The sequence below is a fragment of the Ictalurus punctatus genome, chromosome 6 (genome assembly GCF_001660625.3).
Source record: "Ictalurus punctatus breed USDA103 chromosome 6, Coco_2.0, whole genome shotgun sequence".
NCBI classification, from domain to species: domain Eukaryota; kingdom Metazoa; phylum Chordata; class Actinopteri; order Siluriformes; family Ictaluridae; genus Ictalurus; species Ictalurus punctatus.
The window spans coordinates 26681478-26700289 of record NC_030421.2 but is presented as its reverse complement, the minus strand read 5'-3'; the positions used below and the strand labels follow the sequence as shown (position 1 = coordinate 26700289).

General features: G+C 37.8%; 1 protein-coding gene across 3 annotated transcripts in view; it reads left to right on the top strand.

The window, feature by feature from the left end:
- LOC108266118 (inactive dipeptidyl peptidase 10) overlaps positions 1-18812 on the top strand; it is a 106317-nt gene that overhangs the window by 83202 nt on the left and 4303 nt on the right. For all 3 annotated transcript variants that reach the window (XM_017469134.3, XM_053681065.1, XM_017469135.3), the window contains 19 exons: positions 1381-1433; positions 1531-1612; positions 2184-2304; positions 4717-4871; positions 5277-5374; positions 6735-6858; positions 6968-7006; positions 7200-7307; positions 8584-8675; positions 9724-9771; positions 9999-10120; positions 12488-12532; positions 13532-13630; positions 13847-13916; positions 16781-16975; positions 17093-17147; positions 18179-18278; positions 18509-18567; positions 18685-18757. In XM_017469134.3, coding sequence (XP_017324623.1) covers positions 1381-1433; positions 1531-1612; positions 2184-2304; positions 4717-4871; positions 5277-5374; positions 6735-6858; positions 6968-7006; positions 7200-7307; positions 8584-8675; positions 9724-9771; positions 9999-10120; positions 12488-12532; positions 13532-13630; positions 13847-13916; positions 16781-16975; positions 17093-17147; positions 18179-18278; positions 18509-18567; positions 18685-18757 — 1738 coding nt within the window. The remainder of the gene's footprint in view (positions 1-1380; positions 1434-1530; positions 1613-2183; positions 2305-4716; positions 4872-5276; positions 5375-6734; positions 6859-6967; positions 7007-7199; positions 7308-8583; positions 8676-9723; positions 9772-9998; positions 10121-12487; positions 12533-13531; positions 13631-13846; positions 13917-16780; positions 16976-17092; positions 17148-18178; positions 18279-18508; positions 18568-18684; positions 18758-18812) is intronic.

The window sequence follows — 18812 nt, the reverse complement described above, 5'->3', positions numbered from 1 at the left end:
TAGACCACTACAACATTCCCCGTCTGTCACTGTGATAATGATCATAATGGACAACCAATGAGAGTACAGATTTTGAATTCTCTCACTGATGCATTTGGCTGAGAGAAGCCTCTGAACAGATCACTATGACAGGGATTTACTTAGAAATAGTTAATGAACTGCATTCTTTATTGGATGAAGTGGATCTCAGTGATATTGTCTGAATCTTTGGGAAACTGGGGCCCTGGGGATGGGAACATAATCCTTAGTGGAAATTTTCTTTAGTGGAATTTTTTCAAGGGCCTTCCTCAAGAGTACAGCCATCTGATCTGATCTGTGCTCATATACAGGAGCCTAAAGCATATCCAATCAACTCTTTATCGGAGCTCATACAGGTCCGATCAGGAGTCTGATCCGAGCTCCTACAGAAGCCCATATTCATTCACCTTTTAATCTGAGGTCAAACGAAATCCCATATCCAATCAGCAGTCTGATCTGAGTGCATACAGGAGCCTATAGTCGATCAGCTCGTTGATCTGAACTGGACAGGTCTCCCAGCCAACCAGGGTGCTGAACTAAGCTCATACAAGAGCCCATAAATGAGCTCACACAGCTCTTCATCTGAGCTCACACAGTCCATAGCCAATCAGCTGTCTGATCCAACCAAATGGCAATCAACCAGGCTTAGTCTCGGAATAGGTATCAGTCTACTGTAGTCCATAATGCTTCATGAGTTTTGTTTTCCTTTTCTTTTGGCCTCTGTATGTGTATGTGTGTGTGTGTGTGTGTGTGTGTGTGTGTGTGTGTGTGTGTGTGTGTGTGTGTGTGTGTGTGTGTGTGTGTGTGTGTATATGTTTAAAACAGTTAGTTAATACTTTCTTTATTGTGCACCCTGTTGATGCTATTCAGGTTGTTCTCTTTGATCCTCTATCACAGCGCTTTCTCAATGCTATGCAGTCTAGTGTTTTTGTGCACCAACAGGTAATGAAGCAGTGGTAGCTCAGTGCTTAAAATGTTGCACTACTGATTGGACGGTTGTTAGTTCAAATCAAAGCATTACCAAGCTGCCGCTGTTGACCCATTGAGCAAGGCCCTTAACTCAGTTCAGTTGTATAAATAACTTTAAATGAACCAAATTGCATGCTGAAGCATACACTTGTTTGTGAATTTTGGAGCAGATAGAAGCATATACATTGAACTACATTAAAATTTTTACAGTTTAAAAGACTTAAATACTTTGAAAACTTTAAAAGAAATATACAACCCATGTCAGTGAGAGAAATAGTTGGGCTTTACTGTATAAAAATTACTTTAAAGCAGTTTTGCAGTAGAAAAGCTTCTTTTTATGTGTGTTTGATTTCAGACTGTCTGTCTTTATTCTTTTTCTTTTTGTGATTTCAGGTTTACCGGCACTCCTTTACAGCTTCCTACATCATCTATAATATTCACACCAGGTATAATTCATGCTGCTGTAAAAGCTTCAGAATTACCCCACCAGGAACAGGACCTTGTCTGTCTTTATGTGCATTTATATATGTGTGTGTGTTACAGGGAGGTGTGGGAGTTGGACCCTCCAGAGGTGCTTAACTCCAGATTGCAGCATGCTGCTTGGGGAATGCAGGGACAACAGCTGGTAAGAGATACAATTAAATTGAGATACAAATACTTTCTGTGTATTTTGTTAAAGTCAGTGATATCCTGTCATATGCAATTTCCCTGAGCATTTAGATGTTGCCAAAATGACATGAATGAATGCCCTGAAAATCTGTAAAAGGCAGACTAATTGTAGTGTAATTATAGTCTGCATGTAGTTAGACATGCTTTCTTGGTCATTCTCAGTTGGCAGATTGGATGAGGAGTTCATCAGATAAGCCTTTGTTGGAGAGTGTTAAATGCTAGCATGACCTTCAGCTGGAAAAGAATCTGTATTTACTATTACTGTCCAGCAGGGCATTTTCAATTATGCAGTGTTGACTCAGTGCTCTGCTCAATCTTGTCTTTTTCATTCCTTGAACACATCTGATTCAAGCTCACAAAGTGTTTGCTAATTGGCTACTGAGTCAAATAAGTAGTGTTAGAGCAGGAAAGACACAATGCAGAGCAGTGAGTCCTCAAAATAGGAGCTGAACTGCATGAGTACTGATTCTCCACAATGCCTTCACCATGTGACTTGATCCTCTTTATAATGTCTCCTCTGTATGTAGGTGTATATCTTTGAGAATAATATATATTACCAGTCAGACGTGAAGAGTAACTCACTCAGGCTGACGTCATCGGGCAAAGAGGGCGTTGTGTACAATGGCATTGCTGACTGGCTCTATGAAGGTATGAAAGCGCATGGTTTTGTCTTATACTAACAAATATCACAGGTCTCCATTAACCTGAATTAGTTGTTTGCACTCTCTGGTGGTTTCTGGAAACAGTACATTGAAATAATGTGTTTTCTTAATAATAGTAATGGAAATAATATATATTTACATCACATGTTTCTCAGTAATTAAAATGTTAAAGATTAAGCAAAGCACATTAATGAAACAGTCTACAATAACTTAACATTAAATCAGTGAAAATTATAACATAATATGAATGTAATAAAAAATATGATAAAATAAAGGACTTAAAAACTCCCATTAGGCCAGGTTAAGTATGTTTTAATAGAGATTTTAAGGTTGTTTGCTAGTATGTACAATAGTTCCGCCTGGACATATTCTGTATACAGCATGTATTATTTTACCAACCAAACTGTGCTGTTTCTTGTACTGAAGCCCATGATCCGCTTGTGCTTGTCCAGCGGATCTGTGAACCTCTCTCAAAACTCTTTTTCAACAAGCAGGAGAGCACATTAAATTTTGTCGAGCCTGGAACGTGTGGTCTGTTAGATATAGGAAAAAATATTACCTATGGTTTACATAAAAATAATTACTTTTCTCATCACAATGTTTCTCATTATGATAAACCTAATGTAAACAAGTTTCTGATTAGAAGAGTGAGTGTGGTCAAGTCCCATAGTATAGCTAACTACAGTATATAAATTAACATGACTCCAGCATGTCAGCTAGTATAGCGTAGCGGTCACATGTGAGGTTCAGTAGACCGGTGACTGGGGGTTGAGCCTCAGCTCAGGTTAATGTTTTTCAAATGACCGTTTTTTTAATTATTTATTTATTTTTATTTTTTTCACTTTAGAAAGTTCCTCAAGGTAACATTGAATGAATTCCATCTTCCCCTTTCTTGCCGATGGAAACTTTTGTTCTTTTCTTAGATTAAAAGTTTGACTATTAAAAAAAAAAACTGGTTTAAAGTGAACACAGAAATCCACACACTGCAAAAAAAGCCAAGTGAATTTACTTACTTCAAATTCCTACATCGGTTCCATGTGATTGAATTGAGTTACGTTAACATCATTTGCTTTCGTACATCAAACATGATTTGAACAGTTAACAGCACCCCCTACCTCAGCACTCTCCTGAAGGCTTATGTTCCCTCACGCAATCTGCAATCGGTTAAGGACCGACGCTTAGTAGTTCCTACTCATCGTCGCTCAACACCCCTTTCCAGAACCTTCAAACTAACTGTTCCTCAGTGGTGGAATGAACTTCCAACCTCAATCCAGACTGCAGAATCTGTCACCATCTTCACAAAACAGCTAAAGACCCACCTCTTCCCTGAACACCTAACTAACCCCTAAAACGCCAACCCCACATTATCTTTAAATACAAACAAACAAACAAACAAAAAACTTACACTGGCTCTTACACCTCTACTCTGTGCACTTTGCTTCTCTAGAACTCAATTAAAAGATCTTGTATGGTAGCACTACTTGTATTGTTCTTCGCTTGATGTATCGCTTTGCTTGTATTTCCTCATTTGTAAGTCACTTTGGATAAAAGCGTCTGCTAAATTAATAAATGTGAATGTAAATAACAATATCCTATTTTAGAGATTTTATGCACCAAAGATGTGCCAGGGCCATTTACTGTAGTTTCTTGTTTCACAGAATAGTAATCAAGCTTTAGACTTAGTTCTCAGCATCATTACCTCTGTTTTTATCAAAATTCATAAAGCAGGAAGTTTCTGGTTAGTTTGAATTCATAAATAAGCAATTGCATCTTCCATCTAGCTGAGATCAAATAAAACAGTTTATCCTGAACACTGATTAGAGATAAATTTGTTCTGTACGACTGATTTGGAGCTTTGTGGTGTGTGGGTGTGTAAGAGTGAGTGACTTGAGTATGAGTTAGTTGGTACAGATATGCTACTGAAGGTTTGTGTTCACGTTTGGTAATTCAATTGTGGAGACAAGTCTTAATTAAGCCCGAATGCTGCTTCCAATGGCAGGAAGATCGCACTCTACACCTGCGTTTCTCACCTTCTCATCTATCACCCACTTTCACACACTGTAAATAAAAGAGCACTTTTCTCCACGTCTGTCTCCTGTGTGTCTGTGTTCCGCCCTGAGTGGCTACAACACACACACACATACACACATACACACACACACACAAGCACACACATACACACACACACACACACATACACATACACACACACACACACACACACACACGCACACATACATTCTGCTCTGGCCCAAATTGATAATGAAGGGTCTAATCAAAATGCAATTCACTTCATCATCACATTAGATCACCTTATTATACTAACGGCATCAGTCACTTACAAGAAATGGACATTCTATCTGTGTGTATGTGTGTGTGTGTGTGTGTGTGTCTGTAGAGGAGATTTTGCATAGTCATGTCGCTCACTGGTGGTCTCCTGATGGTGAGCGTTTGGCGTTCCTGGTGTTGAACGACAGTCTGGTGCCCAACATGGTTCTGCCCACCTTTACAGGGGCCACATACCCTAAAGGAAGACAGTATCCATACCCTAAGGTACAACAAAAACTCACACACACATATGTAACACATCCTTTTCCAGCCTTTTTGTTGCCCGTGTCCCAACTTTAGTAAGACATGTTGCTGCCAGCAGATTCAAAATGACCTTATTTTTTTCTTAAAATGGTACATTTCCTCACTGTAAACATTGGATATGTTTTCTATGTTCTATTTTGAATAACATATGGATTTATGAGATTTTCAAATCATTGCATTCTGTTTTTATTTACATTTAACACAGCGTCCCAACTTTTTTGGAATTGGGGTTATAATTAGCTGTAATAGTCAGGTATATCTAAGCTGTTCTGTTCTCTATGTGTGTGTGTGTGTGTGTGTGTGTGTGTGTGTGTGTGTGTGTGTGTGTGTGTGTGTGTGTGTGTGTGTGTGTTGCTGTGTCCGAAGGCAGGTCAGCCCAACCCCATGGTCAAACTGTTTGTGGTGAATCTTTATGGACCAACACACACCCTGGAACTCACACCTCCTGATGGTCTCAAACTCAGGTGGGTGTGATCATGTATCCTGGGAGATACAAACTGTAAAATTCAAAATAGATATATCATTCTGGATGGATAGATAGATAGATAGATAGATAGATAGATACATACATACGTACATACATTCATAAAACTTTATTGTTATTGCACAGTAGTTGCATTACTCACCAGTGAAATGTAGCATGTACCAGAAGTGCAAATAGTAGCATTGTGCAGATTAACAAAGTACAGCTTGAATATATAAATAGTAACAATAACAACAAGGCTATGGGCAGTGAAAATGTGCAGTAGCTATAGAGTAGATAGCATTATGAATGTTATAATAGAAAAGCTATAATAGCTATTAATTAAATAATATATGCCGGTATTAGTCATAAATATATGTAAGAGATATATACAGTACATTGTATATACAACAGTACCCAGATTATCCATGGATATTTTACAATGTATATACAGATAGCATACAGATATGTAAAGATGACCTAGGATATATACCATGAATATCCAATTATGTAGAGATAATACAGAATATACAGTATAGAACAGAACTGCAGGATGATTACAGGCAGTAAAACATCAGTGGCCTAATGATGTAGGGAAGAGTTCAGCAGGGTAATGGTTGTGGGGAAGAAGCTGGCCCTGAGCCTACTGGTTCTGGTGTAAATTGTTCTATATCTCCTCCTGGAAGGAAGGACGTTGAACAGTTTGTGACTGTTCACATCAGCAGTCTCTGATGATGTTGATTGGTCTACGCAGACATCTATACTGTGGTGAAGATGGTCAATGGCTGGTATTTGGGCACCAGTGATGCACTGGGTGGTTTTCATCACCCGTTGCAGGGCTTTTCTTTCAGACACCGTAGAGCTGCGATATCACACTATGAGTTGGTCAGGATGCTGTCAGTGGTGCAGCGATAGAAACTTCTTAAGAACTAGTGGAGACAGACTTTCATCAGTCTCCTCAGGAAGTAAAGATGCTGTTGTGCCTTCCTTTCCATAATTGAAGTATTATGGTGCAAGGAAAAGCATATTTCCATATGAAAATGTGAAACTTAATTGTTATGTATTAATCAATAGCAATTTATTATTATTATTATTATTGTTGTTGTTGTTATTATTATTATTATTATTATTATTCCATTATTAATGTTCTTGCTTATTAAAGCGTGAAACTTGCATACTGATAAAAATAACATTATTACAGTATGTGAGTGAGTACACTAAGATGTCTATCTTTCTAGGCATCAAGATTACTCCCTTTACATTACTCTCTTTTTTTTTCTTTTAGCTATTTTTAGTAATGCTTATGTCTGTCTGTGTGTATATGTGTGTGTATATGTGTGTGTGTGTGTGTGTTCTGACAGGGAGCACTATGTAGTAATGGTGAAGTGGATCAGTAAGACTAAGACTGCAGTAAGGTGGTTGAATCGAGCTCAGAATATCTCAATTCTGACTGTGTGCGACTCTACCACTGGAGCCTGTGTCAAGGTACACACACACACACACACACACACACATAAAACACACATGCTCACTCACTCACTCACTCATACTTACACAGAATAGCTTTGGGTGATAATAGGTTTGTGTGTTTTAGAGACATGAGGAGACATCAGAGCTTTGGCTCTCCAAACAGGTGAGATCTCTCTCTCTCTCTCTCTCTCTCTCTCTCTCTCTCTCTCTCTCTTTAACCCCTGCATTCTATTCTAAAGAATATTACCTTTAGAGTGCTCTTCAGTTAAAGAGCGCTACACAGCTCTAGAGCATTAGCACCTGGCCTGAGTTTTTGTCTAGTGCCGTGTGTGATTTTTTTCTCTCTCCCTATTCAGGATCAGAAGCCTTTCTTCTCACAGGATGGCAGCCGCTTCTTCCTAACTGTTCCTGTAAAGCAGGGCGGCCGTGGAGAGTTTCATCACATCGCCATGTTCACCACGCAGGTAATCTTTTGATATTGCTGTCCTGTGTGTTAAATCTGTTGGATATATTTGCATTTACATGTAAATATAGACGAGCAAAGTGATCAATTGGTACAATAATGCTGACTGTCTTCTTCACTGAAACGTTACTTGCAATAATTACCAATAAAAGTATACAATCATTACATAACTGCTATTGTAGAAAGTCTTCATTGAGAATTTACCAATGGAACACGTTTTTCATTCTCATATAGCATAGTCCGAGTTTTAAGAATGACTCAGATTAATAATCGGTACAAAATGAATGTATTATACAAATAGAAATATTAAAAGAGACTACAATATATTATCATATTATCATAGGGTCTGACTAGATGTTTAAAACAATAGTCTATGACTAAGTAGTCTTTAAATTGTTTTTGCTACCGTCCCCATAAACCTAAATCTATAATGTCTTGATGACTAAGGGGAATTATTTTCACAGACAGAAGTGTGAAAATTGTCATTGCAGCAGTTTTTAGAAAATGGTGGAACTGAAAGTCTCATTAAAAGAGTCAAGGAAATTAGGAGTTAGTCTGAGTTAGTGTATCAGGAGTCTGTTATATTCCAAAATGCAAACACAGGCCATGCAACACCATTTCATCACAGGAAGAGAACGGACTGGCTATATGATTGGGAGCATTTCTATCTTTTCCTGTGCTTTTTCTGTTGTGTAATTTTTTTAATCTTGACTGCAAAATGAAGCAATTTATTATTCAATATAGATAAAAAAGATAATGCCTTCTAAACCCATTTTGAATGACTTCAAATTCTGCATTCAGCAAAATATTTTCTTTTAGCTCTTTAGATTTAACGACAGCACGACACAAACATTTAGTGGCTCTCAAAGGCTTGATTGAACTGAATCAGGTGTTAAATAATTAAAAATTCCTTGATGAAAGAGACTGATACCAAAAAGGAAGGTGGAAGGCTTTTCTTGTATAATACATTAGAGTTAGTTAGAGCACTTCACTAGCAATACTTCTTTGGTTGACCTAGATGTCATCTTGTGTTGGAAAATTCACTTAAACCACTGCTTATTTCCATATTTTTGGCCTGTAATGTATAATAGTGTGTATAATTAGTGTGATTTCTCAAGGTTTACTGCTTATTGCCAAAGATCTTGGCTACATGATAATTAATATGGATGAGTTAAAGTGATGATAGAATAAATTAATTACATATGTTAATTAGTGATGAATGATCTCCCATGTAGGTTTTATTTAACTTACCATGGTGGTGATTATTACTTTCTCAGATTAGGGTGGATCAAAATGAAGTACGTCACCTGACATCAGGCAACTGGGAAGTGACAGAGATTCTGGCCTACGATGAAAATTCCCAGACCATGTGAGTCATTTTTTGCCATCAGCCATATCATGCACACACACACACATACACACACACACACACACACATAATAATTTATATATATATACATATATACATATATATATATATATATATATATATATATATATATATATATATATATATATATATATATATATATATATATGTATGTGTGTGTGTGTGTGTGAGGGGTGTAAAAATTCGTGGCGATGCAGCAACAATAATCATTGCCTGATTATGTGCCATTTTCAATTGATTAACACACTGAACATTATTAAAGTACAGTAGTTAAAACTTAATAACAGTATTTATATGATCCATTCTGACTCTTAGCAGTATATACAAAATCTGTACATTAGAATGTAACAAGATTAAACTTTGTTACTTGTTACTTTCACTAACCGTGCTCTCAGAGTAACATTACTCTCTGTAGCCCCAGATGTGTTTTTGAATCCCCTGTTCTTCAATGCCAAATATGAACTTCCCAATCGTTAATAAATATATGCACACGGGATATGGGAAAGAGCTCGTACTGTTTAGAAATTTTGCCGTAGTAAAACAGGTAATGTACTTCCACTTTGTTTGTCCACAAAATATAGACTTGTTTTCTTTTTTCATTACTAGCAAAGCAGCTGTTTGAAAGCTAAGTTGAAAATAATCGGGTAATGCGTTCTATGAAGCTCCTGTGCTTATGATTTTTTTTCTGTAGGTTATGATTCCTTGTAAGCATTTTTATCAACTATAATGATGCTGCATAGAGCTCTAATAATGTTCCTTAATAACGTATAGCAATATTGTGACATGAGTATCACTATTCATTGTAATGCTTGTGGGTTACTGCACAATCTGCACATAATTATTAAGCCTCTGTAATGTTTCTTAATCATTCTAACAATATTATAAACAAAATGTTGGCACTGAGTGCATCAAGCCGTGTGAATATGCTGAATATGGGCTTCATTGAAAGTGTTACCGTTTAGACTGCAACAAGATCTGTAAAATTCTGTGACTTTCCCATGAACACTGGCATGTTTTTACCCGACAGATATTTCTTAAGCACTGAAGGATCCTCAAGAAGACGACAGCTCTTCAGGTCTGGATCTTTTACATGTTCCTTACAGTCTACACAATGCCAGTACTAATTCATTTACTGTGGTCTTAATTTCTGTTATCAGAAATAGATTTAATTTGTACTGACTGCTGTACAATATCATTTGCTTAACACTTTTTTCTATGTTAAAGTACTTGCTCTCTGGGCTTGTTGAGCTGAGTTGGAGGTGATCAAATACAAATGAAGGCATTGGATGGTTCTGTGTTCAGTGTGTCCACAGTTGGTCTGTTTCCACGGCGATGTCTTACCTGTGACCTGAACAAGGCCCACTGCACTTTCTTTAGTGCTGACCTCGGTCCAACACAGCAGCATGTTATACTGCACTGTAAAGGTACAGCTCTCATATCAATCTATAAGCCCTTGCTTAGGAAAGTGTGTAATAGTTAACTGTAAGAGTTTAAGTGTTAATAATGTATTATGATGATAAATTTTGAGTTCTACCCTTTTTGGATACCATTAATGCATCTCCTTGGTTTCATCCTTTACATCATCTGCAATCCTTGTTCGCAATCCTCGGCAAGTCGCTTGTGCACTGAAACTTTATGTGATTCATTGATTGAGAAAGCTGCGGCTGTTTTTAAATGGAGATTACTGAGCGTCTGTGAATAACCATGATTATCTTGAGGTTACAGGGCATTATATGGATGAAAATTGGAAACTGCACTCACATGCTCTGATGTAATGAAAACAGAAATGAGGCACTTTGTTGAAGCACGAGTCGAGAAAAGACATTAGGCATGCTTAGCACATTTTTTTTTTTTTTTTTGCATTGTGCAAGGAACATGATTGCAGCACTGAAACGTCTGCCTTTTGAACACCTGCCCTGGATCTCACACAGTATCCAGTGCTTTATAAGCGTCTCTTGAAAAAAATTAGGTTATGTTGAAGAAGTATGTAGTAGCAGTGGTACATACTGTATAAAAGTCCATCTAATATAAGACTTAAAAATAACATGTAGCCCTCAATCCAGTAGTTAGAACTTAATGCGAAATCCTTAGGGTCAAATGTAAGCTAAGAAAATGTTTGATTAACTGTTATTAACTATACAAAGATACTATTCATTATGGTTAATTATGTTAGTCATTCCACAGCCATAATAACTTTGACATCCCTTCTTAGAGTGTACTCATAGGCCACATTTTTATCTCAGGGGCCAAAGTAAGTTTTAAATACTGTGTTGAGGACTACATACTGTATTTCCTTTATATACCATTATATACCGATCATCCGTAACATTAATTAATATTGTGTAGGTCCCTCTTGTGCTGCCAAAACAGCTCTGACCCATTGAGGCATGGACTCTACAAGAACTCTGAAGGTGTGCTGTGGTATCTTGCACGATACCAAGACATTAGCAGCAGATCCTTTAAGTTCTGTAAGTTGCAAGTTGGGGCCTCCATGGATTAGATATGTTTGTTCGGCACATCCCACAGATGCTTGATCGGATTGTGATCTGGGGAATTTGGAGGCCAAGTGAACACCTTGAACTCTTTGTACTGTTCCTCAAACCGTTCCTGAACAATTTTTGCAGTGTGGCAGGGCGCATTATCCTGCTGAAAGAGGCCACTGCGATTAAGGAATACCATTGCCATGAACTGGGTCTGCAACAGTGTCTAGGTAGGTGGTATGTGTCAAAGTAACATCCACATGAATGCCAGGACCCAAGGTTTCCCAGCAGAACATTGCCCAGAGCATCATACTTCCTCCGCCAGTATGCCTTCTTCTCATAGTGCATCCTGGTGCCATCTCTTCCCCAGGTAAGCTACACACACTCACCCGGCCTTCCACATGATGTAAAACAGAACGTGATTCATCAGACAAGGCCACCTTCTTCCATTGCTCCATGGTCCAGTTCTGATGCTCGTGTGCTCATGCTATGTGCTTTTGGTGGTGGACAGGGGTCAGCGTGGGTACTCTGACCAGTCTTGGGCTACACAGTTACATATGCAGCAATCTATGATGAACTGTGTGTTCTGACATCTTTATATCATAGCCAGCATGAATTTTTTCAGCACTATGTGCTACAGTAGCTCTTCTGTGGGAACAGACCAGACTAGCTAGCCTTCGCTCCACACACAAATCAATGAGCCTTGGAAACCCATGATGGGAAACACCTCATAAGACCTGCTGTTTTGGAGATGCTCTGACCCGGTCGTCTAGCCATCACAATGTGGCCCTTATCAACGTCACTCAGATCCTTATGCTTGCCCAGTTTTTCCTTCTTCCAACACATCAACTTCAAGTAAATGTTATTCACTTCACCTGTCAGTGGTTACTGTCACTGATACTATGCACTTAAAAAAAAGCATCAACCAAATGAGAAAATGTACTGGATTATGTGGCATTTTATACTGTGTAAGATATTACATTACTTTACTGTAAATATGTTTTACAGGGGTTTACTGTAAATTTGACAGTACTTTATTGGCAACCCTGCTGTAAATAAAAGTTGCACACGTCTGTTGTAAAAGGCAACATTAGGAACCAGGAAGGGAGTGTCTTGGAAGTGCACACTTATGTACTTATGCTGGTGCATATACCAAATTGGGCGTTATGGGTTACTTCTCACTTAGGCTTATTGGAGATACCAGCTTACTGTAACACATCCACACACATACAGAAACACACATAACTTTCACCTGTATTATTGATTTGTCTAGCCCAGTTTTGTTTGATGTGTTTTATCTGTCCTGTTTAGGACCTGGAGCCCCCACAGTGATCGTCCACACACTCCACACAGCCAGTGAGTGTTTATTTCCAACCTATTCATTACATGTAGACATACATACATGCACACCTACACACACTCACCTTCCTACACAAACACACACACACACACACACAACACACACACACACACACACACACACACACACACACACACACACACACACACACACACTCACCCTCCTACACAAACACCCACCCACACACACACACACCACACACACTCACCCTCCAACACAAACACACACACACACACACACACACATACACACACCACACACACAGTCACCCTTCTACATAAACACACACACACACACACACACACACACGCACATACACTCATACACACACACACACACTCACCCTCCTACACAAACACACACACACACACACACACACACACACACACTAATTCCTTACCTACAGTAGATTTCTTTGAAGCATTAAACTGCCTAGTGGTTAATTAACTCTGCATTATATATACAGCATTACCTTTATGTTTGATGTAAAGGCAGGTACACATTCTGAGTGGTTATGTGTGAACACTATTTTTGTGAGCAGCAACTATAGCATAACTATTTTCGTGGTCATTTGCAAATGTAATCAGCGAGTTGTAATGTAGCATATGTCATGGCCATGTGAAGAGCAGCACATTAATAAGAAGTAAAGTACCACCTCAGTAGCACCTTCAGGTTTTCAATAAAGCCACTTCAGTACCCATCCTGCACTGGTTTTAATGCTGTAATGGCAGTTGTTGTTATGATTAAATGTACCAATGGGGCCTCTGTAAACCCCAGATAACTCATTTTTATGGGTTTTCCCTCCTGGAGGCAAATTCCTGCAGTGAATATATGGTTGAGAGACATCTACTAAATCACACTGTAGCACACAGTAGGAGAATCATAGTGAGTGGCCATGCTGTGTTTATAGAGATTTTAATTTAAAAAAAAAAAAAAAAACAAACGGAAAAAAAGCTTAATCTGTTTTGATTTTCACCCTGTGTCTGTGTGCCCAGATTATTTTATTCTGGAGAATAACTCTCTCCTCAAAGCTGTTCTGAGATACAAGAGAATCCAGATCACTGAGTATAAAACCCTACAGACTGACCGCTTTGGTAAATATTTCTTCCCATATGTTCATTTCACAGTTTGCAGACAACTTTTCATTTTATACCATTAGTGTAATACTTTTAGGAAACCATATGATGTTTTTGCTAATACATTTTTAAATATAGACAGAAGCATTTATTTAACTTTAACAGACATCAATCATGTAAACCAAATAATGCTTTCTTTTCCCTGAAGCGTTTTCTTTCTTTCTTTTTTTTAAGACCTGCCTCTAAAGATTTCCTTCCCGCCAGACTTCTCTGACTCACGCCATTATGGACTACTGCTGATGATGTAAGCATTTTGCTGCTCTAAAAGCAGTCTGTATCCCACATGGCTTTAAAAGAAAAGATATGCCTCAATTTTAAAAGATAAAATTATTGACTTTTTTTCTCCAAAAAGAAATGGAAATGCAAACTTTTCACACACACACACACACACACACACACACACACACACACACACACACACACACACACACACACACACACACACACACACACACACACACACACACACACACACACACACACACACACACACACTACAGCCTCAGACTCCAGCCTCAGACTCCTGTTCTGAAGGGCATGAAACCCCATCTGGTCTTCTACTGTTGTAGTCCATACACCTGAGAGTTCAATATGAGATGCTTTTCTGCTCAGCATGGTTGTAAAGAGTGGATATTTAAGTTACTGTAGCCTTCCTGTCAGCTTGAAATAGTCTGACTATTCTCCTCTCAACTCTCATCAACAAAGCGTTAAGAACTCCCACTCACTGGAGGGTTTTATTTGTTTATTTATTTCTTGCATCATTCTGTATAAACTTTTGTGTTTTGAAAATCCCAGGAGATTAGCAGTTTCTGAAATTATCAAACCAGCCTGTCTGACAACAACAATCATGCCACAGTCTGACTCCACAAAATGTTTCTGTATTCTGATGTTTGTGAGCATTAACTGAAGTTCTTGACCTGTATGTACATTATTTCATGGACTGTGCTACCGTCACATGATTGGCTAAATAGATAATTGGACGAATAATTGCAGGTGTACAATGTTCTCTTACAGTAAACTGGCTGGTGAGTGTATACATTACCAATCAAAAGTACACACTATACTGAAAATGAAGGAGATTTTTAATTGTCTTAAAGAAATTGAAATTTGTTTTTAAGGCAATATACTTACAGTTAAATAGTTACTGCCCATGTGTCACTTATTTTTGAATTAAATTGGAATTTTTTGATTAGTAGTTTTTACTTAAAATTAAATTGTTTCCCAAAACAAGTTTTCATTTAGTTTTCATTCATTTCACTTAGTAGAAGCAGTGAGGAGCTCGGCCTGTTTGGGAATTTTAAGAAATGTCTCCGGGGTGACGCTATAAAGCTGTTTGAGAAGATGCCAAGTATGTGCAAAGTTTCAGCCGGAATACAGTATTTTCCATATGTTTAACACGTTTGTTTTATCACTACATAATTCCCTGTGTTGTATTGATAGTGTTCATATTTTCATTATTGCTCTAACATAATAGAAATGAGTGAAAATGAAGAAAACCCTTCCATGTCCAAATGTTTATTTGTTACTGTATGTATATATATATATATATATATATATATATATATATACACAATATCTTATCATACAATATTTTACTTTTTCTTCTTTTTTTTGTTGCATGTGACAGTAAGGGAGCATTTGTTTTTTTTTGTTTTTTTGTTTTTTTGTTTTTTATTTTTATTTTGGGTGTGTAAACCTTTGCACCTGACTTTTAATCATAGAAATCCTAGCTCTCATCATACTATTAAAGAAACGGTTAAGAACTATTATTGCTCGTTTAGGACTGATAGGAGAGAAATGGAGATGAGGACCTGTGAGACTTGAGGAGAGAGAGAAGGGGAAACAGAGAGAAGCGTCTCATAATGATCATTATCATGCTGTGTGTTTACATTAGGAGCTATTGTGATGAGTGAAAGAGGAACACAGCTGCAGGTAATTTTGTATTTATACATGAACACCTTTTCTGAAGGAAGGATCTGCTGTCTACATTAGTATCAGCACACACAGTAAGATTATATTTATCCACTTACACTGATTGTGTTAAATGTTGTAATCATAATATAGAAAGATGGTAAACTCTTAATACGCTCTTCCACGTCTTCCGTGGATTTAATTTGTGTTCCACAGTCAGAATGACCCAAGATTTCTCTTGAGGTGCTAATTAAGTTTATAATATATATTTAAAATTCTTACCAGCATTATTATTTTTTTGCACTTTTACCATCTACTGTGTCTTTAGAGTTCATCTCTTACAACATTATTAATATTAAACGTTTATGCTGCCATCTGTTCAAAATGACGTGACGCCCCGCATCCATATGGGGCAGCCGTGGTGCAGAGGGAGTCCTGGACAAAAAACATTGCAACTTATGTTGCAATATGTCTCTGAAAAATTAAGACTTCATTTATGACTGTCTGGCTGTTCAGTCAAACCAAAAAGGACACTAAGTGCAAGTTATTCTTAGACTGTGGGCTTGGGGTCTCTGTGTGTGTGTGTGTGTGTGTGTGTGTGTGTGTGTGTGTGTGTGTGTGTGTGTGTGTGTGTGTGTGTGTGTGTTTGCTCTTTTGTGTGTCTGTTGTTTTGCTTTTGTATGAGCTGCTGAAAATAGTTTTGTGCATATAAAATACGTTTTTTTAGTGTTTTCTTATGCTCATTATTTTTTACCTACTCTCAAGATACTAGCACTGAAATGTCAGATGCACACAGTTGGAGTATTTTTGACCTTGGATGTGTGGATATTTAAATAATTTATGAAGGTTTTTTAAAGAAGACCATTTTAGGAATTAGAACATAATTTTTCCATCGATAAAAATACTAATTATGGCCAGCAGTGGGTAGCGATGCCACCTCACGGCTCCAGATTGCCCAGTTTGATCCTTAGCATGGGTTACTGTTGGTGTGGAGCTTTGCATGTTTTTCTATTTTAATGGACAGTAAATTTTCCTTAGGTGTGAATGAGTGTGTGAATGTGAAAACTCTTGAATAAGTGAAAAAGAAACGTTTTTCTACTGTCATTTCTCAATATAAGTTCCTTAAATGGGACCTACGAGGCTGATTGATCCAGTTCATCCCTGAAACCTCATATCCTGTTGCTCTGTGTGTTACAGTGACAGCGTTCCCGGTGGTCAGCAGGTGGATGACCAATACTCAGTGGACTGGGACTCTGTACTGGTGAGCTCAGACAATGTGATTGTGGCTCGTCTGGATGGCAGAGGCAGCGGCTTCCAAGGACAAAAGATTCTCCAGGAAGTGCACAAACGTTTAGGAGTGGTGGAGCTCCAGGATCAACTCACTGCTCTAGAGTAAGCCACTCATGCTGTTTATTGATTTTGAATCACTTCATTGTTGGCTGATTGTGGGAAGGACAGAAATCTTATTATGTGTCAATCCTGTGCTAACATGAGGCATGTTGTTTGCAGATACCTGATGAAATTTCCATACATAGATCAGAACAGGATAGGAGTGTTTGGCCGGGTAAGACCAGTTTTCCTGCCTCATCTGATTTATTCACTTCATAGGGACCAGTCAATACTATTTTTTAAAAAAATATTGTATAGAGGACAAGGGGATGAAGTACAGAGGCCAGTAGACTGCTAATCTAGCTGACCCCTGTCGTCCACATCTGTAGTGTGTAATTACCATGGACAAAGATTTTAACACAGTTCTCTGCACTCAGAAAAGAACAAAAACTTGTTTAGTCAAAAGTCACTTATAAAGGAAGTCTAAGGGCAAATGTTAGCGAGTCTAAGGAATGAAACATATTGGGGTGTGCTGTTATAGGTAAACAATTGATGACAGGGCCCAACATGAAAAAGTGTTTAATTTCACTTACACATCAATTCGTATGTTGTAATTTTGATCAGTTTATAGTTACATTTAATGTTATGGAACATCAGCCCTACAAGTATCTGTGAATTAGTTTTTACTGTAGAAACAAAAACAAATGAGTGCATGTAGAAACAAAAACAAATTAACATAGCCCTGTGATCTGCCTTGACGACAGAACTACACTCAAAGCTGCAGTTGTAGAAAATTAATCAACAACCTCTGAGCAGTCAGATTCACAGATTCATCAAAAGTCGATAGATTCGAATAATACTTGAAAGAGACATATGAGAAAGATTTATTAAAGTTTTTCTCGTGTAGTTCCATCCACTTTGTCTGGATCAGTTCAGTAAAAAGTAATTCCAGTTACTTTCCTGAGTTATTTGGAGTCTAATTTACAAATAGCTTTGAATAAAGAATTGAAGAAAGTATTCTACAAAAATATGTTTCATATAAACCTTACGGCAGCTGCCCATAGACTCTTGTTAGTAGTGATTTTCCATTAGAAGTGAGTTTTCAATTCTTTTCTAAATCCAGGGAAACATGCCGAAATTATTGTGGTGATAATTCGTGAATAGAAATGAATTCATTTTTATTTGTGTTTAGTAAGAGTGCATGATTTATGTCATTGCTGTATGTTTATGTATATATATATATATTTTTTTTGGATTTGACTGCAGGGTTATGGAGGATATGTGACACTCCTGCTGGTGAAGTCCACTGAGAGTTTGTTTAAATGTGCTGTAGCCATGTCCCCAGTCACTGACTGGACTTTACATGGTAAAGCATACATAATCTCAGCTTTCCCTAAATCTAACCTCTAGCATTTGGCCAATACCTTTACTTCTTACAACACCACCTATGCAGATACTGATTAGACTGGAAATGTTTGGTCAAATACATTTTATAAACACAGTTGCTCATCTGAAATGACCATACTATAGATGATATTAGCTTTCTATGATGTCTAGTCAGTGTATCTCTCTCTCACTCTCTCTCTCTTTCTGCAGCCTCAGCATTCTCAGAGCGCTACCTAGGAGTTCCTTTACAGGACGACAGCAGGTACCAGGTGGGTTTGCAACTCTCTATACTCAATCCAACAAGCTTGCCTGTCATTGTTGTCCTCTAAAGCATTATAAATTTGATATGAAGCAGTTAAGCTGTTTTAAAATACCTGTCTGTTCAGTCCTCCAGCGTGCTACAGAATGTGCAGGGCTTTAGAGACCAGACTCTGATGCTTGTACATGGAACTGCAGATGGTGAGAGAGCGAGTGAGTGAGAGATCGAGAGAGAGAGTTGTTTGGAAATGATGTT